This window comes from Odontesthes bonariensis, chromosome 24 (assembly GCF_027942865.1).
Source record: "Odontesthes bonariensis isolate fOdoBon6 chromosome 24, fOdoBon6.hap1, whole genome shotgun sequence".
Taxonomy (NCBI): domain Eukaryota; kingdom Metazoa; phylum Chordata; class Actinopteri; order Atheriniformes; family Atherinopsidae; genus Odontesthes; species Odontesthes bonariensis.
Window position 1 is genome coordinate 12,254,480 of NC_134529.1, and position 16,177 is coordinate 12,270,656.

At 41.6% G+C, this 16,177-nt stretch overlaps 2 protein-coding genes across 3 annotated transcripts in view; both read left to right on the plus strand.

Moving 5' to 3' along the window:
• The window catches only part of afg1lb (AFG1 like ATPase b), a 28,808-nt gene extending 23,547 nt beyond the window's left edge, over window positions 1-5,261 (plus strand). Inside the window, exons 10-13 of the mRNA XM_075459802.1 lie at window positions 1,136-1,236; window positions 2,546-2,686; window positions 4,061-4,168; window positions 4,449-5,261. Coding sequence (XP_075315917.1) covers window positions 1,136-1,236; window positions 2,546-2,686; window positions 4,061-4,168; window positions 4,449-4,595 — 497 coding nt within the window. The 3' untranslated portion in view covers window positions 4,596-5,261. The remainder of the gene's footprint in view (window positions 1-1,135; window positions 1,237-2,545; window positions 2,687-4,060; window positions 4,169-4,448) is intronic.
• Window positions 5,262-8,328: 3,067 nt separating this feature from the next.
• The window catches only part of foxo3b (forkhead box O3b), a 43,003-nt gene continuing 35,154 nt past the window's right edge, over window positions 8,329-16,177 (plus strand). Inside the window, exons 1-2 of one of the 2 annotated variants that reach the window (XM_075459202.1) lie at window positions 8,329-8,622; window positions 9,092-9,688. In XM_075459202.1, coding sequence (XP_075315317.1) covers window positions 9,131-9,688 — 558 coding nt within the window. In that variant the 5' untranslated portion in view covers window positions 8,329-8,622; window positions 9,092-9,130. Of the gene's footprint in view, window positions 8,623-8,965; window positions 9,689-16,177 lie in introns of both variants that reach the window. The other variant, XM_075459201.1, reaches the window with a different exon arrangement.

The window sequence follows — 16,177 nt, forward strand, 5'->3', positions numbered from 1 at the left end:
AAACCAAATTTGTTATTCTGGGGCATTCAAGTGTGTGTTAACTCAATGCCAAGGAGAAAAGACATCAGCAATGATAACCTACTGTTGTGGTATTTTTTGTGGAGGTCTCCTCCTGTTCATAGGGAGTTCTTCCTCCCCACTAATGTCTGCTGCCTCCAGCATGCTCAGGACGAGTGGATTGAGTCTACTTTTATTGAATGTTATTTTATGATGAACAACTTTGCAGCGCACTATAAGGTCGCAGCCCAGACCTTCCACCTGCTGAATGTGTGATGGAGGCCCCGAAATATTGAGTATCTGAAGCTTATTTTCAAACAAGAATGACAAAAACATTTCACTTTTGCAACTACGGCAGCCACTCTCCTTAGCTCCCCAACTGTTTTGTTAGGAGTTCCTGCGGCACAGTGGTAAACTTGCCCCTGCCCCAACTTTTTTCAAAACCTGCCTCTGCCATCCAATGCAAAATAAGCATACGTTTTTCAATGATTGCATTCAATGCGAGGAAAGCCTGTGTGACCCAGCAGAGCGACGTGGCTCTCTGAAGTGGTTTTGATAGTTCTGGGGCAACAATGGAGCTGTATGGCTCTGAGGAGTTGGGTATATATCAGAGTTAAACTTCGCAGGCAGTCACAGTCAATACATTGTTATTCTGAAAGTACCCTTGAAACAGTTCTTAAAGGGGAATATAAAACACCTCATTTATTTTGCATGGGATCCTAATTCCACAGAGAAGAAAACTAAAATGTGTTTGGCTTTGTTATGTGTGGGTGACTTTATTTAGTATTACAGGTAAAAAGCAAACATCTTTGTGGAAAATTTAGGTTTTAGACTCAGTTTCGGGATTCTGTTATTTCACTCTCGATGAAGTTATAAGGCTATCTTGTAGTTTTTTGCAAACTTATATTAATACCTCCTTATATAACTCCTTATGTTCATCTTTAAAAGCATCATTCACTCAAAAATGTAAATTGTAGACACTAGAGTCTCTAAACGGTCAACTATCGTTACTATTTCATCAACTATTCCTGTTTCTTCTTTTCTGCTGCCCTCCTTAGAATAGATTTGCTTCAATGTAATCACCAGCTTTTGTAGTGCTACAAAAAAAATGTATGCTGTTTGTGTGTGTTTTCATCAGTTACAGGTCCTCAGGTGCTCACCGTGCTGGGCAGAGATGTGACTCTTGAGAAGACCTGTGGCTCCATCGCTGACTGTACCTTTGATGAGCTGTGTAGCAGAGTGAGTGTTGTTCGTCTCATTTTCTATTACACATATGAAGCTGGATCATTGTTGGCATGTACTGCATTTAGAGGTGAAACACTGTTGCAATTATTTTTTTATTCTATTTAGATATGTAGAACTTAGAGTTCCTACACCAAAGTACAGTTTTTACAGACAAAAAACCCACAAAGTTGAGCTTTTTTTGGAAAATGTAATTGTACAGCGCGTGATATAATACTGGAAACGACCTTTGGCCAACGGAGCATGTTCTCCTGTGCTCTTTTTGACTGGTGCATACTGTGTACTCACATAACGCTCACATCCACCCACAACTAATGAAAACTGCTCGTACTTAAAGCAATTCTCTTGTGTCATTACTTCTGTGCCTGTTTCTTTCCTCCTCTGTGCTGCAATTGTCCCAGCCTTCGCCCTCCATCTTGGTCCTATTTTCTGCTCAATGTCAAAACACAAATCTTTTTGACTATTTCATGATTAGCTGAGCCTGCTGTCCCTCACATAAAACTATTTGGTGCTGCAATGTTCTCTGTGTGTGTGTGAAGTCTCGACCCTGATGAACGGTGGTGAGTTTTAAAAGGCATCTGAGCGTCTTCTGACATATTCTCATGTTCTCATTAATTTTAAGAGCAATCAAACTGAATGGCTCAAGGACATTACATCCACAAGAGTCTCTTGCACAAGGTGCTCTTGTTGTAAAATCTTTTTTTTTTTTTTTTAATTTTTTCAGTCCAAGTATGCATTGTGCAGTTTGCTTTGCCCGTGTCTGTTTGTATTTATGAAGAAGCTGTACACGTGTAAGGCAAGGCAAGGCAAGTTCATTTGTACAGCACAATTCAACAACAAGGTGATTCAAAGTGCTTTACAGAGACATTAAAACAGTAGAAATAAAAAGCACGATTTAAATTTTAGACAAAAAAGAAAGAAATAAGAACAATAGATAAAATCAGTAGTTAAAATGTGAATAAGTTTTGAAACTCAAGCTTCAGATTTGGAGCTTTATTCAAATGCCGGATCCAGATGACCTGAGGGGTCCTGAAGGTTCATACTGGGTCAGGAGGTCACTGATGTATTTTGGTCCTAGACAATTCAGAGCTTTATAGACCAGCATCAGAACTTTAAAGTCTATCCTCTGATGGAGCAGCCAGTGTAAAGACCTCAGAGCTGGACTGATGTGGTCCACTTTTTTGGTCTTAGTGAGGACTCGAGTGGACTCGTGTACCACTGAATCTGTGTGCTCTGTAAAGTTCTGTTGATGCAGAGGCTCAGTTTAACTCTGTGTCTGTATGTAACCTGCTCACTTGCCCTTCAGCCTCTTGGTGCCAGTGACTACCTGGAAATGGCTCGGCTCTTCGATACAGTATTCATCCGCCATGTTCCCATGCTGACACTGACTCTGAAGGACCAGGCCAGACGCTTCACTACCCTCATAGATAACTTCTATGACAACAAGGTATCCAACTGGAAAAAAATATGTATCATATGACTCATTACTTCTTTATCTCTAATATGTTGTCTCTCTTTTATTACAACTATTTGCATTACTTTGTAATTACATCCATAAAATGTGTTGAAACATTATTCCAATTTCTACATCATTTTGGAGCCTTTGCACCAGATTTTTTTTTCACCCATCAATCATTCCCACAATGATGTTGAGGTGATTGAAATTCTTCTTCACTAAACTCATAAAACCTTTCCTTTAAGGACATTGACATGTTGCAACAAAACAGAGCCGTTTTTTTTTTTTTACTTCTAGGTATAATCAAACCCAGGACAAAGAAAATAATTACATGTTGCCCTAGATGATGGAGGTCCAGTCTGATTCTGTACAGCTCTTAAAATGTACTTATCCTTTGTTAGAGAACAGCTTGCACTCTAAAGGGATCAAAAGTTGACTGATCTTGGCAGAGCTGTACGGGTGTTTGGTATTGGCTGGTGATCTCTGAGGGGAAGCGAAGCCACGTGTTTATCTCCTTTGCCTGGAGTCTCTGGTGTTTTCCACCTTGGATTAACTGTATGAGGAGGTTGTCAGCTGTGGGATAGTTGTTTTCACCTTCCCTGCAGATTTGGGTCAGTGAGGTCTCGGATCGTGCCTTCAGAGGCAAGATGTGAGTCTTGACAGCTTCCTTAGGAGCCCTGCAACACTGCGTTGTATCTCTCCTGCTCTGTCTTTATAACATCCCCCACAACCAGCGTATTCCTCTCTTTTCTACTTGGACATAAATGTGAAGCTTCTTATTTGCCAAGCAGGGCTCTCATCCACATTACACTAACAATCCCTTGATGTTGAAACCTGCCACTTGACATGTCCACCTTCCACCTCCAGCCTCCTGCAATCAGCAGCTGGATTTCCCTACAAAGAGATTTGTCAGAGATGCATCATGGTCTTTTCTACTGGGCTGCTGCTAAGGGGGTTTTGCACACCTTAAGTGGCCACATGAACCTCTGCTACGCTGTGCAGGGATGATACAACACCTCTTCCTTTCTTCAGGAGTTTCATGTTTGTTTTAATCTGATATGTTAGCACTTTATGACAGATGTGGCTGTTGGTGGGGTTACCTGTGAAAAAAAGAAACAGTAAATAAAGCAGCTCTTCATTTCGATGAAGAGGGAATATATAAAAGCTAAAAAAAAAATTTAAAAAAAGGAAGATAAACTTTCATCATTCAGCACAGGGATGTGATAAAACATCAGTTTTAGACCAGCAATAGATTTGTGTTTATATGCTCTCATTTGATATTAATCGCAGGAAACAGACGATCATTAATGACAGAAAGTAAGCTCAATAAAATACACTCTTATCATTCCTGTTTCCTCATTCAAGGTGAGGGTGGTGCTGCTGGCGGCTGCTCCTTTAGACCGACTGTTTGTCCACACCGGAGGAGAGGACGAGAGAGATCGACAGCTGCTGGATGACCTGGGCCTCGGCGGGGTAAGATCTCACCGCTTTTATTCACCATGCTTTGTGATAGCCGCTCATAGCAGAATGAGTGGGTCTGTGTCTCTTTTAAAAGCCAGATCTGTTGCTACTTTTTAATATTTGTTTGCTGGAAAGCTTTGCTGAGAGCCATGACATCCTTTTTTTTAGGATTACCATGTGCACACTCACAGTTAGAGATTTATGCTGCTGAATATGAGCCTGAAGCTCTAACCTGTCCTCACATTTAGCTCGAGTGTATGAGTTGCTAACTCCAGTGTTCTCTTCTTTTCAGGAGGCAGCAGACCGGCTCACTCTGTTCACGGCCGAGGAGGAGATCTTTGCCTTTCAGAGGACCATCTCTAGACTAAGAGAGATGCAAACTGAGTCGTACTGGATGGACGGAGATCGCAGTTCCGGAAGGAGACACATGAGCACCTAACTCCTGTTACCGACTGCCTCTACAATTGTCTACCTCCAGACAGCATCTAACCTCACTCCATGAGAGAAAAGTTATCACTTTATTTTGCGCAACCAAAGTAAAAAAAATTCAGAGCAAACAGTACTTTTTACCCTTAGAAAATGTGCAGTACATTACAACAAAGCAAAACTCTGGCATTGGCTTCTCCTCGTCTGTTGTTGCACCATTTAATTTCCCTTTCTTTGTTATTTTCTGTAAGGTGCACTCTTTCCACGCTTGTGGACTGTAAATCTGATTTTAAAAACAGCTCTCCAGTGTGTGTGTGTGTGTGTGTGTGTGTGTGTGTGTGAACTGTAAGGCAAACAGGTGCTCACTTCAGACAGAGGAGTGGGACGAAGTGTCTTTCACTGCAGATGGTTAGTGCCCTCTAGTGTTTGAAAGTGAAAAGGATCAAATATTTTCGAGATGATTCTGTTTTTATGACCAATCTCAGTCTCTTTGCCGCTGTGAGTTGACTGTGTGGAATCTGGTATAGATTAAATGTTTTGCATGATATTAATCCATGTATCTGATTGATGATTGAGTGACAAAATATTTTAACATGCTTGATGTTCACTTTTTTTTGTAATAATCTCTTCTTTTTTGGCATTTTTGTTTTAACCGTTTATTTGCACATGGAATAAATGTATCATTCATACATCATCATGTATCATTACATTTATATTAGGTTTATTTTGCTAGACAAAAAGCAGTTTTTAATGTATTACATGCAACATCAAAAAGCTCCATTGAATTAGAGCCATGCAATATTTTATCTTAAAAATTTCTAAAGGTAAATTGATTTCTGTAGCGGAACGTTTTTAATAATTGTTTCTTAAATTTGTTCTTATCAACAGATGCCTTGTCTTCCTAAATAACCTCAGCATTAAAGGATTAATAAGTTAATGGATAATCAATAACTTCTCCTCTTTGTCTGTGTTTTTGTCACTATTAATATACAGTGGGGATTTGCAGGTCCCTTATTAGCCTGTAGGCGGCAGCATAGATCAACCAATATGTCAAGGTCTTTTGTTGTCCATCTAAGGATGAGGTCATCCTAGTGCAGCACTCAAGCCTGGACCAGCCCGCTTTGATAACAACTAGTGTCCAAACCAAGAGCATTATATAAGACTTGTGTTTGTATCAAGAGGCCAACAAGCCAGTGTCAGGGAGCAAGAACAAACATGCCAGAGTAAGTGTATTATCTCATTTAGATTCAAGGGAAACTGCAGGTGTGTGGGTGTGTGCACATGACATGTATCATTTAATGGTGCTTGAGGCTCAAAGTCTGCCCACATCATAACTTTCAATTAAAGAAAAATCAATCGGGTAGTATGCCGAGGCCCCTTAATCCAATCAGAGCATTATGCCATTTAGGGGGGAAACATCAGACACAACCACAGATGGCTGCCACGCTCTGTGATCATCTTAACTGGATGATTCACCCTGCCTTAGAGGAGTGGTCATTGTCTCTGTCCTTTCTGGACCACAGATTTCATAGCACATGCTGACATAGGTGGAAAAAGAGATGCCTCACCCTCTGTGTTATCACTTGAAGTAGGAACTCTGTAGATGTCAGCTGTTGTCTTGATACAGCGGTTCAGACAGATTTTTTGTGAGGATAGCCTCCTTACTTAGAGGCTTAACCCAGAAGAATGCATCATCTGTAAAGAAGAAAAAGAGATATTGCTTTGTGTGTTTTTGCTGAGTTGTGTGGAATATTGTGTCCTTTCTGTGTCACTGTCATGGATCAGAAGAGGGGCATGCAGCTTATCTTGATCCTGAATCAGAGATACCAAGAAAGACATCTGCCAGTTGTCTCGTGCCATGTGACATGGCACACCTCATGATAAGGTGTATTGTGTTGAACGAACAGATTCATATCTGTCCCAAGATGGAAAAAGCTATCAAATTGCAGTATTGGATCAAGTCAATTTTACACAAGATGTCTGAGCGGTACGTTCAGGGAAAAGTTGAAAGAAAAGAATTTACTCAAGTCATGTAAAGTAACATGAAAATGGGAAAACCTTCATCTGAGTCTGACACAGCTGGTCTTTGTGCATGAAGGTTTTCTGCACACAGACACCATCACCTCCTGCCGTACATCCAGAGAGCGGTTAACTCTGCAGGAGTCAAACTGCTGCATCAGGTATTCTCTTTGATGTTCAGGGAACAAAAGCCATCACACAATATGTGTATGTGTAGGGCGAATATCTCCCATAATCCTGTACAGTAAAGATTCCAGCCTGCTGCTGTAAAAGAGTGTGTGAGCTGGACCAGTCTGTCTGGCTGAATGCGTGTCAGTGAGCACAGACAAACAATAGTGTGCATCATGCTAATTGTGAATATGTTGATGATCTGATCAAGAAAAGAAATGCACGGGCACAAGAATGGCAGTTAGTATTTGCAGCTATGATTTCACTATGAATGAACTGCAGTGGAAGCAAATTCAACCAACTAAATGTTACAAGATTTTACTGTGTCAAACGAAAAGAAAAGGAACGGTACAAATCCATGCTGTAGAAAATTGAATTGGTATTTTGCTATAACGAGCCATGACCGCGCATTCCTGCACAGGAATGGCGAGCACGCGCATCACGCACAGCAGACAGCCCTCGAAGAAACAAAGAAGAGATGGACGCGGCTGTTCAGATTCAGTCAAGGTGCAAAGGAGGCAGAAGGAAGAGGAGGAGAGAGGTCCAGAGCATCACTTAACCACCTACGATTTCACCCCCTTATCTCTGGCCAATAATCGAGGTGACGTCATTTTGGACCTCAGAAGGAGGCGTGGTCTAGGTGCCGTGACAGGCATGATTGACAACGTGGCTGTTTATTAAAGGGACAATCGACAGTTTGGACACATAATATTTCTGAGTGTTGCACACTCAAAAAGCACTAAATATCTATCCTGTCTAGCTTGGTGAAAAATTATTATAAACTGTGTAGAGTGATGAAAAATAAATAATCGTATAGAATTTTATTAGCCTATAGAATGATTGCAGTCTATTTTAACCAAGTCAGGAGTGCCCTTAAGCAAATCTCCAAAGAGACATGGTAGAACACGTTATTTATGTTAAATAAGGGATGATAGCCATGGATATTTATGAGAGCAGCGTTTCCTCTAAACCTAAAACGTCCATAAAGCGCTCCTTTATATTCGTCAGTTACCAGTCAATCCACATTTTGACAGCTGAGCAGTCATGTATGTGATTTTAGATCCAATGTAAATTGGAGCAATTTCGTTTGTCTCTCTATCAAGGCAAACTGAATATTTTTGCATTTTGAACAGACCAAATGAGCAACTCAATAATGTCCGATGAAGCAGGTTTTGGACCCACCTGGTTAACAAACTATAAACCAAAACAATCCATGTTTGCAACATCAAAGTGAGTGTCTTCAACTGATTCACTAAAGGATAAACCAGCACAGAAATAATTGCACAGACGCAATTAAGAATTCCTCTGACCAGCTCAGTTTCACCACAGGAGCAAACTTCTCTCTAAAATGAACTCTCCTCTTAACTTATTCACTTTTTCTCCTGGCTTTACGTCCGTTTATATCCGTGCACATCATCGACATGTCAGGACGTGTCCCAGCAACCTCCACTTGCGCGCAGAGCTGCAGTGTCTCTTTAAAAGGCGATCCCATGCGCAGGATTCAGGGGGCAGGTCCTTGATCGACTTGCCTGAGTGTGTGTGCGCCTGTGTGCGTGCCTAAAGAGTGCGTGCGTGCGTGCGCGTGTGCGTGTATACGAGTGTGAGTGCATGAGTGTGTGGAGAGCAAATCGAGATACAGTAGTAACCTAGAGTGAGGTGGCAGCCTTATTCCACATCGACACCGACTTGCCCCTGCACACATCTTATCTGTTTCTTTATCGCGGAGCGCACCAGAGGAGTGAAAGAGAAGAGAGTCAAGATGGCATCTGGACGTGGCTGTGGACAATCCGGGATCTAGTCTCTTCTGTTATTTTTCTGTGCTACCACGGAGTGCAAGAGCCTGGCAGTTCAAGGTAATTCATTTATAGTGTTCAGGGGGATTTATTTCCCAGAGAAATGAGATATGTTTGCACTTTCCCCTCAGCCACTGATCGACAGTAGGTGGATTCAGATCCCTGCACCAGGACGGGATTTTGTGTAGAGCTCCACTTAAAGAGCAAGAAGTGTTTCACTCTGATCTGAGTAAACCTGATAGAGGATATGACTTTATTTAACCATTTTCAGTTACGCTTCAATGTCCTGCGTTAAAGCTACACACTCAGTTGCTGTTTTGTGTGTTTTATAGCATCCGTAGTTTTCAATTTGACTCTAACCAATTGTTCTGGGTTTGTTTATCCCTGCTTTATATTTCAACAGGCGTCAATAACTCCGTTGCTTTTGGCCCTGTTGGGACTGGTGTTAAATAGCAACAAAGGACGGGAGCGCGCATTCATGGGACGCGACTTTGACAGCTCTTCATTTGTTGTCTTATAACTTTATCAGCAGTCAGCAGGGACGAGATTGTGTCTGGAGCTGGACATAATGGCCGAGGCTCCGCTCCCCGACGCACTCCCGGACTTGGACGTGGTCATCGACCCGGACTTTGAGCCCCAAAAGCGGCCCAGATCTTGCACCTGGCCGCTGCCACGACCAGAGTCGAGCGCAGTGAAACCGGAGAGCAACGACACGGATATCATACCCGAAGAAGAGGATGACGAAGAGGACAATGCCACCCCGACGGCTATCAGTGTCAATGGCGCTGGCTTAGCCGCGGAGGACCAGAGCAGCAACAGCCCCGTGGCCGATGGAGCGCTCCCCTCGCCCGGCCAAGAGAGCGGAGGCTCCCCGCTCTCCACGCACTCCCCGGCGGCCGCCTCCGGCGCCCTGACTCCCAGCAGCTTGGGTGCTGCACAGACACCGAGGAAAGCATCATCTCGCCGCAACGCCTGGGGGAATCTCTCCTATGCCGACCTGATAACCAAAGCCATTGAGAGCTCACCAGACAAGAGACTGACACTGTCCCAGATTTATGACTGGATGGTGAGATCCATCCCCTACTTCAAAGACAAAGGTGACAGCAACAGCTCTGCGGGGTGGAAGGTAAGAGTCGTTCCAGCACCCACCCAGCCCCCTCCTTCCTCCATCAAAACAAAAACAAAAAGCATGTGGCTTGTAAACCCACTGACAAACACACAGAGAGAGAGAGAGAGAGAGAGAGACAGTCACACGCACACAATTATGCCAGCTCTGTTGAGTTTTTACAAGCCTTATTTGGACAGTCTGGCACTCATTATTACCTCATTATCACAGTAATGGAAATCACAGAGCTGTCAGAAATCTGAGAAAAAAAATCGAAAAAAGTACATCCAGGTGTCATGAGGTTTGATGACCACTTATCATTTTTTATCTTTAAACTTTGAAATTAGGTTATCTTACGGTCTGGAAAATTTTGTTTAGATGTTTCTTGTGCATGATCTTGCTCTGGGGCTTAGAACTGGGGCAAACAAACCGGTTTGTCTGGAAACACACTGGCCTATTTTGAGTGATGCAATCCCATTTAAGACGCTCATAGAATGATACAGTTACATAAGACAGCTACTAAACAGAAGCTAATCTATTAATGGGCCAAGGAGCTGAATGTAAACAAAACAAATGGGCATTATTGCTGTGTGGAAACACGTGAACTCCGAAAAGACCTTTGCTTTATGTGTAACTCTTTATTATGAAACATCAGGGTGGTTCAGTGCAGTCTTTTTTGTCTTTATGTGATTGTGAGATTGTAATGACATTACAGGTCTGTCACTTCATGCTTTATAAGCTAAATGCCCATCATACAAATGAAAGGACAAAGGCTTTGGCCTATTTCCCATTTGTTATGTAAACCATGGCGGGGAGCTGTCAGTCTCTTAGGTCAGGTAGGCAAGTGCCAAGGTTACTGATCCTGCCATCAGGGAATTACATAACAACTGGGTGGCCCTTGGTTCAGGTGAGCTGGTGGTAGAAACTTTAAAAAAACAAACAGTTGATTTGGTCATCCAAATTACATCTGGGATCTGTCAAAAAAAAAAGGCACAAAAGGTCAGAGTGCAGTCATTCAACAGACATCAGAAGCTGAGAGTCTGGTCCCCATGGGATATAGAAACATATTTTGTTGGGGGTTCTCAGGTTTTGTTATGCAATATGCTTCAGTGAAGAGCAAAGAAGGTTGTGTGTCTAGCCTCTCCAAGTCAAGGCCAGGTTCAGCGTCACCATGCAGGCTTGTTACTCCAGGAATTTTGGGTATGAGGGCCAGGCTGTCAGTGGTATAGTGTTACACACGGTCGGTCTGTAAATCTTAGCTGGGCCTAACAGCCTGTGTCCTCTTTTCAGACACTCCTTTCAGGACAGACTCTTTCTAACACAGAGTTGTGTTTGAGTTTTAAATCCAGATTCTTCAGGTTGATCCATCTACAAGCTCCAGGCTCCTCAGCATTCAAGCCTCAAAATACCACAAGCTGCAGTAAGGTCTTAGTAAAAATCTCATGAAACCAAAGATAGATTGCGGTGCCAGGATTTCAGAGGGCTGCCTCTGTATGTGGACTATTTCCGAGCCTCCTCTGCGCTCCATTTCGCTCGGGAAGACTCTAAAGTTTCGCCTCTACACGGAGCTGAGCTTGAACACCTACAGCCAGGGCACCTTTGTTGAAGAGATTTACTAAACAAATCCTGGTAATCCCCTGGGTTTCTCTAGCAGGTTCCCAACTACGTCATTCAACTTCATATCTTTGTCAGTAAACCATCATCCCTGGAGGAAGTAGGTTAAGACAGCCAGCGATAACACTTTTATCACCTTAGATTGTCTTTAACCAAGAGAGGCAATTGGATATGCCTAAAATAGAAACACACTGTTTGGTCACTAACTTGTTCTTACACAATGAGGAACACAGTGTACTGTACATAAGCCTTTCATGGTATATAACTCTGTTATGTGTCTGCCTTTTTACACAGGGCCATTATTTAATTCATAGATAACTAGATATGTCTGTTTTATTGAATATTGCAAAATTTTGACATTTTTATTTTGCCATTGTTCTTGTACAGAATGTCTGCTTGCCCTACAACACAGTAATCGACATTCGGAAATAAAAGTTGTCGTCATGTACAGAATCAAATCAGAATCAGTTAAAAAGTTAAGAACTTGACAGCTCAGGTGATTGATCAGTTCTGTCCTGGAAGGGCAGGTCTGGCTCTGAGCCTGCAGCTTGCCGGGGGATGGGGCCACATACATAAGACTGACTGTCTGCATAAACGAAAGATTAGGTGCACCTGTCTGTATTTGTGTGCAAGTGCACTGGCGGGAATATACATCCGTGTGTGTTCAAGTCTTACTGAATGCAGTGATCTTTGTGCTCTAGTGTTACCTAATCCTGTTGTAACAGGCTCCCAGTAGCTGCCTTTCACAGTCCAAGACCTAGTTATGTCACATTCTCATTTAAGGTGAAGAGATTTCTGTGGCTGCACATAACATACGTGGTACATGCAGTTAAGCACATGTGTTTTCAAACCCGCCACAGAGTCAGTTCATTTCCACACAGACGTGCTCAGACGCACTCTTTATATTGCATTTGTCTGGTCATGTTCAGTCTTATCACCAGGGTTCATGATTGAGTCTCAGCAGGGGTCTGAAATTAGTTTTACTCGTTAGAAATTACTCTATTAGATTACATAAATCTTTAAGATCCCTCAGGCTACAACAAGTAGTAATCAAAGTCAACACGAGGTCTTTTGGTACAAAGTGTTCACGAGTGTCAAAGTCCTTGGGTATTTTATTTCCGTTTGCAAATGCTTCATGTTAACATTCGATAATGAACCACACCCAGAGGAGGTTTAACCTCTCAGGTTATTTCTCATTCCACCAAAAAACAAAAGAACAGGTTTATCCGTTGAAAAACTATTAATGTCAAAAGTGCACCGATGCAAACAACTCACTTACTCTTCAACACATGCTGATTGTTGTACAGAAATTGTTTACTGTTCTTATCAGAGCAGGTTAAAAAAAGAAAGAGATTTACAAAAATTAATAGAAACGTATGCCGAATGGCTCAAGTTTTATTTTGATTAAGGTGTCTGTATAAAACATACTGCAAGACATGGCTCGTACTGTCTGAAATATAAATTTAAGCACTTGCAAAGATCTACATGAGATGACTGACTCGTAAAGAAATTCCTATAGTACTGCAGAAAATACCAAAAAAGATTAGCAGGGGGAAACAGGGGGCGGAGGTCTGTGTGAGCCTGCAGGTGTGTGTGCTAAATGTGATCAGAAATCCTCTCAGATGCATCTGGAACAGTGCCAAGCTGGAGGAACTCAACCAAAAAGGCAATAAAATCTAGAGTGGAAGGGGTTGGGGGTCTGCAGGAAGACGGTAAAAGGGAGGAGAATGGAGGAGGGTCGGGGGGGCAGAGGGAATAAATTATAACAAGCTTCGCTCCAAATTAGTGTATTACAATTGGCTGCGATTCCCAGTGGAAGAGTTTCAGTGCTGTGTAAGGCTAGGGGGGGGTGGAGGTTTTACATCTGAACCCCCACCTGAACATGATGACTCTCGTGTGATTGCTGAATATGTTGCTTCATGAATATGTTGCCATAACAACTGGAAATACTCCAAATGAACTTTGGGGACCTAGCTTTGTGGTGATGATTGGTCATTAGGAAGGTGTTGGCTAATGGCTGGAGTTGAGGTCATGGCTCAAAGTCTCAAAACTGCACCATTTTCTTACAGCATCTACGATTGATGGCAGTCTGACAACTATTTGTAAGGGCTCACTTGTGAATTAAACCTTGGCAGAAATTTATTCATGAGTCCATAGCTTCACTTTTCTTGAAAGAATTTTATCATTTCCTCTCGTTGCTCAGCTGTCCAGGCCTTAATGTTTTGGCTCACTCTCACTGTTGTTGTAATTTTCAACTGCAGCAAGCATATTTTTTAAGACAAAAAGTTCTGAAAACGCTCGCTGCTATTAGGCGCCAAATACATGACTACAACTAATGTTACTGATATGTAAGGAAGCCGCTGTTTGCCGTCAGCTAAATTAAAGAGATGGTCTTTTAATGCACGTTTAGATCTGATTAGGTGTAGATGGCGTGATGCTTTAAAAGTGAAGGTGCTTTCCCAAACTGTGATGCAAAGTTAGCCACAGTATTTTCCATCTTTGCACTGAGAAGCACAATTTCCATGAATTGGAACAAAGAAGCGCTGAACCAGCATACACCGATGTACGTGGACAGGTGTGTAGAAAAAAGCTAATTTTGAGGTATCCTCTGTGTGTTTTGTGCACAGCTGCTTCTCAGCACAAAATGGCTGTCAAAGTCGGACAAGCACGGAAAAAAATAAATTTTTCCCATGATTTTTTAGCTTCCTTGCCACCCATGCCATCTCTGCATGATTTGTTCTCCTCAAAGACACCTCTCAATTATTCAGCACTCTTGGGATGAATTCAGATCACTGTATTAATTTTTAAGAGCCTGTTCTTGGCCAAAGGCTAACCCTCTTTCACTGTTTCTGAGTCTCTCTTCTCTCGCTCTCTCACGCCATCCCTCATTATTTTCCTGCCAGCTCCCTCATTTGTCTGGATGTAAAACACTGTTGTGGGCAAACAGGCCATTCCCCTGTAGCTCGACTGTGCTGCTCTGGAGCACAGTTCTGTGCTCACATCACAAATCTGATGTAGGGCTCTAATGAATGGAGATAAATCTTGGACTTCTCTTCTCATTAAGAAGTAAGACAAGTAGGGAGTGTCCTTCAACTCCTTTTTGTCTTTTTCGTGGACATGATGGTAACACTACTGTATGTATCTTCTTTTTTTTTTAGGTCGTGAAGCTCTCGAGATGTTGTAAAAGACATGAATAGTCATAAAATCCCAGAGTGGCCCAGCTGTGTTTAGTGGTTTGCAAAAATTCCAGCAATCCATATATTTTTCAAAGCTCAGAATGGCTCTACATAATCACAACAGTCAGAGGTAGATAGACAGGATTTGCTTTGTGTGTTTGGTGTGGTCCTCTGATTGTTAAATAGATACATGAATACAGCAAAACAGAAACCAGCTGCCTACACATGCCTAGTCCTCTCTAACACCTTCAATATCAACACCAAAGATTGGGGCTAGGTTTAGATTGAATTCTTTTCCTCAAATGCAGTAAGTGTAAATCTTATAGCAAAGTTTAGAAAAATATAGCTCTGCCAGATATGGTCAGGGCCACAAACCCAGAACATGTCATTTTCGCGCTTCAGTTTTTCAAGAGGATTTAAATTAACTAAGGCCAGTGGATAGACATTATCCTAAAATATTATCTGATTTTTACATAAATCCTGGAAATAGTTCAACTGAACACATTGAATCAAGTGAGAGAAACAATGAGATATTTATAATCTTACAGTTGTTTCTTGTTAACAAAAACAATCCAGTGTTATATGTCTGAGTGGCAAAGGTTTGTGAACCTCTCCAACATTTGATTTGAAGGTTGAATTAAAGTCAGGTGTGAGTGCGCACCCCATTTTCTTCATGACCATGGATCTTTCAAACCCTTATCCTATGTTCATACACAGGTCACAGAGGTGTCCAGGTTGTGTTTCACCATCAGGAGAACACTTAACAACAATCTTACAGATGGCAGTGCTGCAAAAGATATCAGAATATAATGCAAGAAGCACATTCACACTCATAATAACAACTCCAGGTGTTAGACAAAAACTTGCTCAAGTCATGAGAATACCTAAAGTCTGCAAACTTAAATGTAAGTTCCCAGGAATATTTATGAAATTACGACATTACAGTGAGGATCATAGTCAAAATATTACTGAGGTAGTAATTTAATGAATATTTTTACAAGTGTGCGGCCTTTTTTTTTTTTTCATTACCCAGAAAGCTGTTCATGAGCTAAATCCAGAAAATGATCCAAAGCACACATGTTTTCATCACAGAATAGTTAAAGAAGAGAGTTCATGTTAAAGTTACTGTTGTGCAATGACCAAGTCAAAGTCCTGCACCTCATTTCAAAAAGAAATGTTGCAGACAGAGTTGAAGTGAGGAGCTCATGTCAGGAAACACGCCAACATCCCAGAGTTGACTCAAGTTCTGTGCATGTAAAATGGGCTGAAACTCCTACAAACTGATCAATGGGGCTAATTAACAGTCACTAGAAATGTTTTGTGGTCACTCTGTAAGCAAAATGTTGAAATACTTTTGGTACTCACAGATATTCTATATTGGATAATTCCTCAATAATTAAATTACCCATTAAAATATATCTAATTTGTTCAATCAGGTCATTTTTATCTATCTTTGTAACTTACTTTAGGAGATTTGTGATGAGATGTAGACAATTCTTAAAGGCTATAAAACTTTCAAGCACCACTGTAAATGTGTAGGCAGTAGAGCCATTAGAATGACAAGAATCTGTTATTACTTTGTCCTACTTATTTTGAATACATATAATTCATGTTCAAGATGGGCTTCAGTTCAATTGTGCACTCCTGCAGAAAGAACAAATTTATATTTATTTTATCAGCAGTGGTAAGCACAATTGTCAGTACTGATGCGGTCATTTTC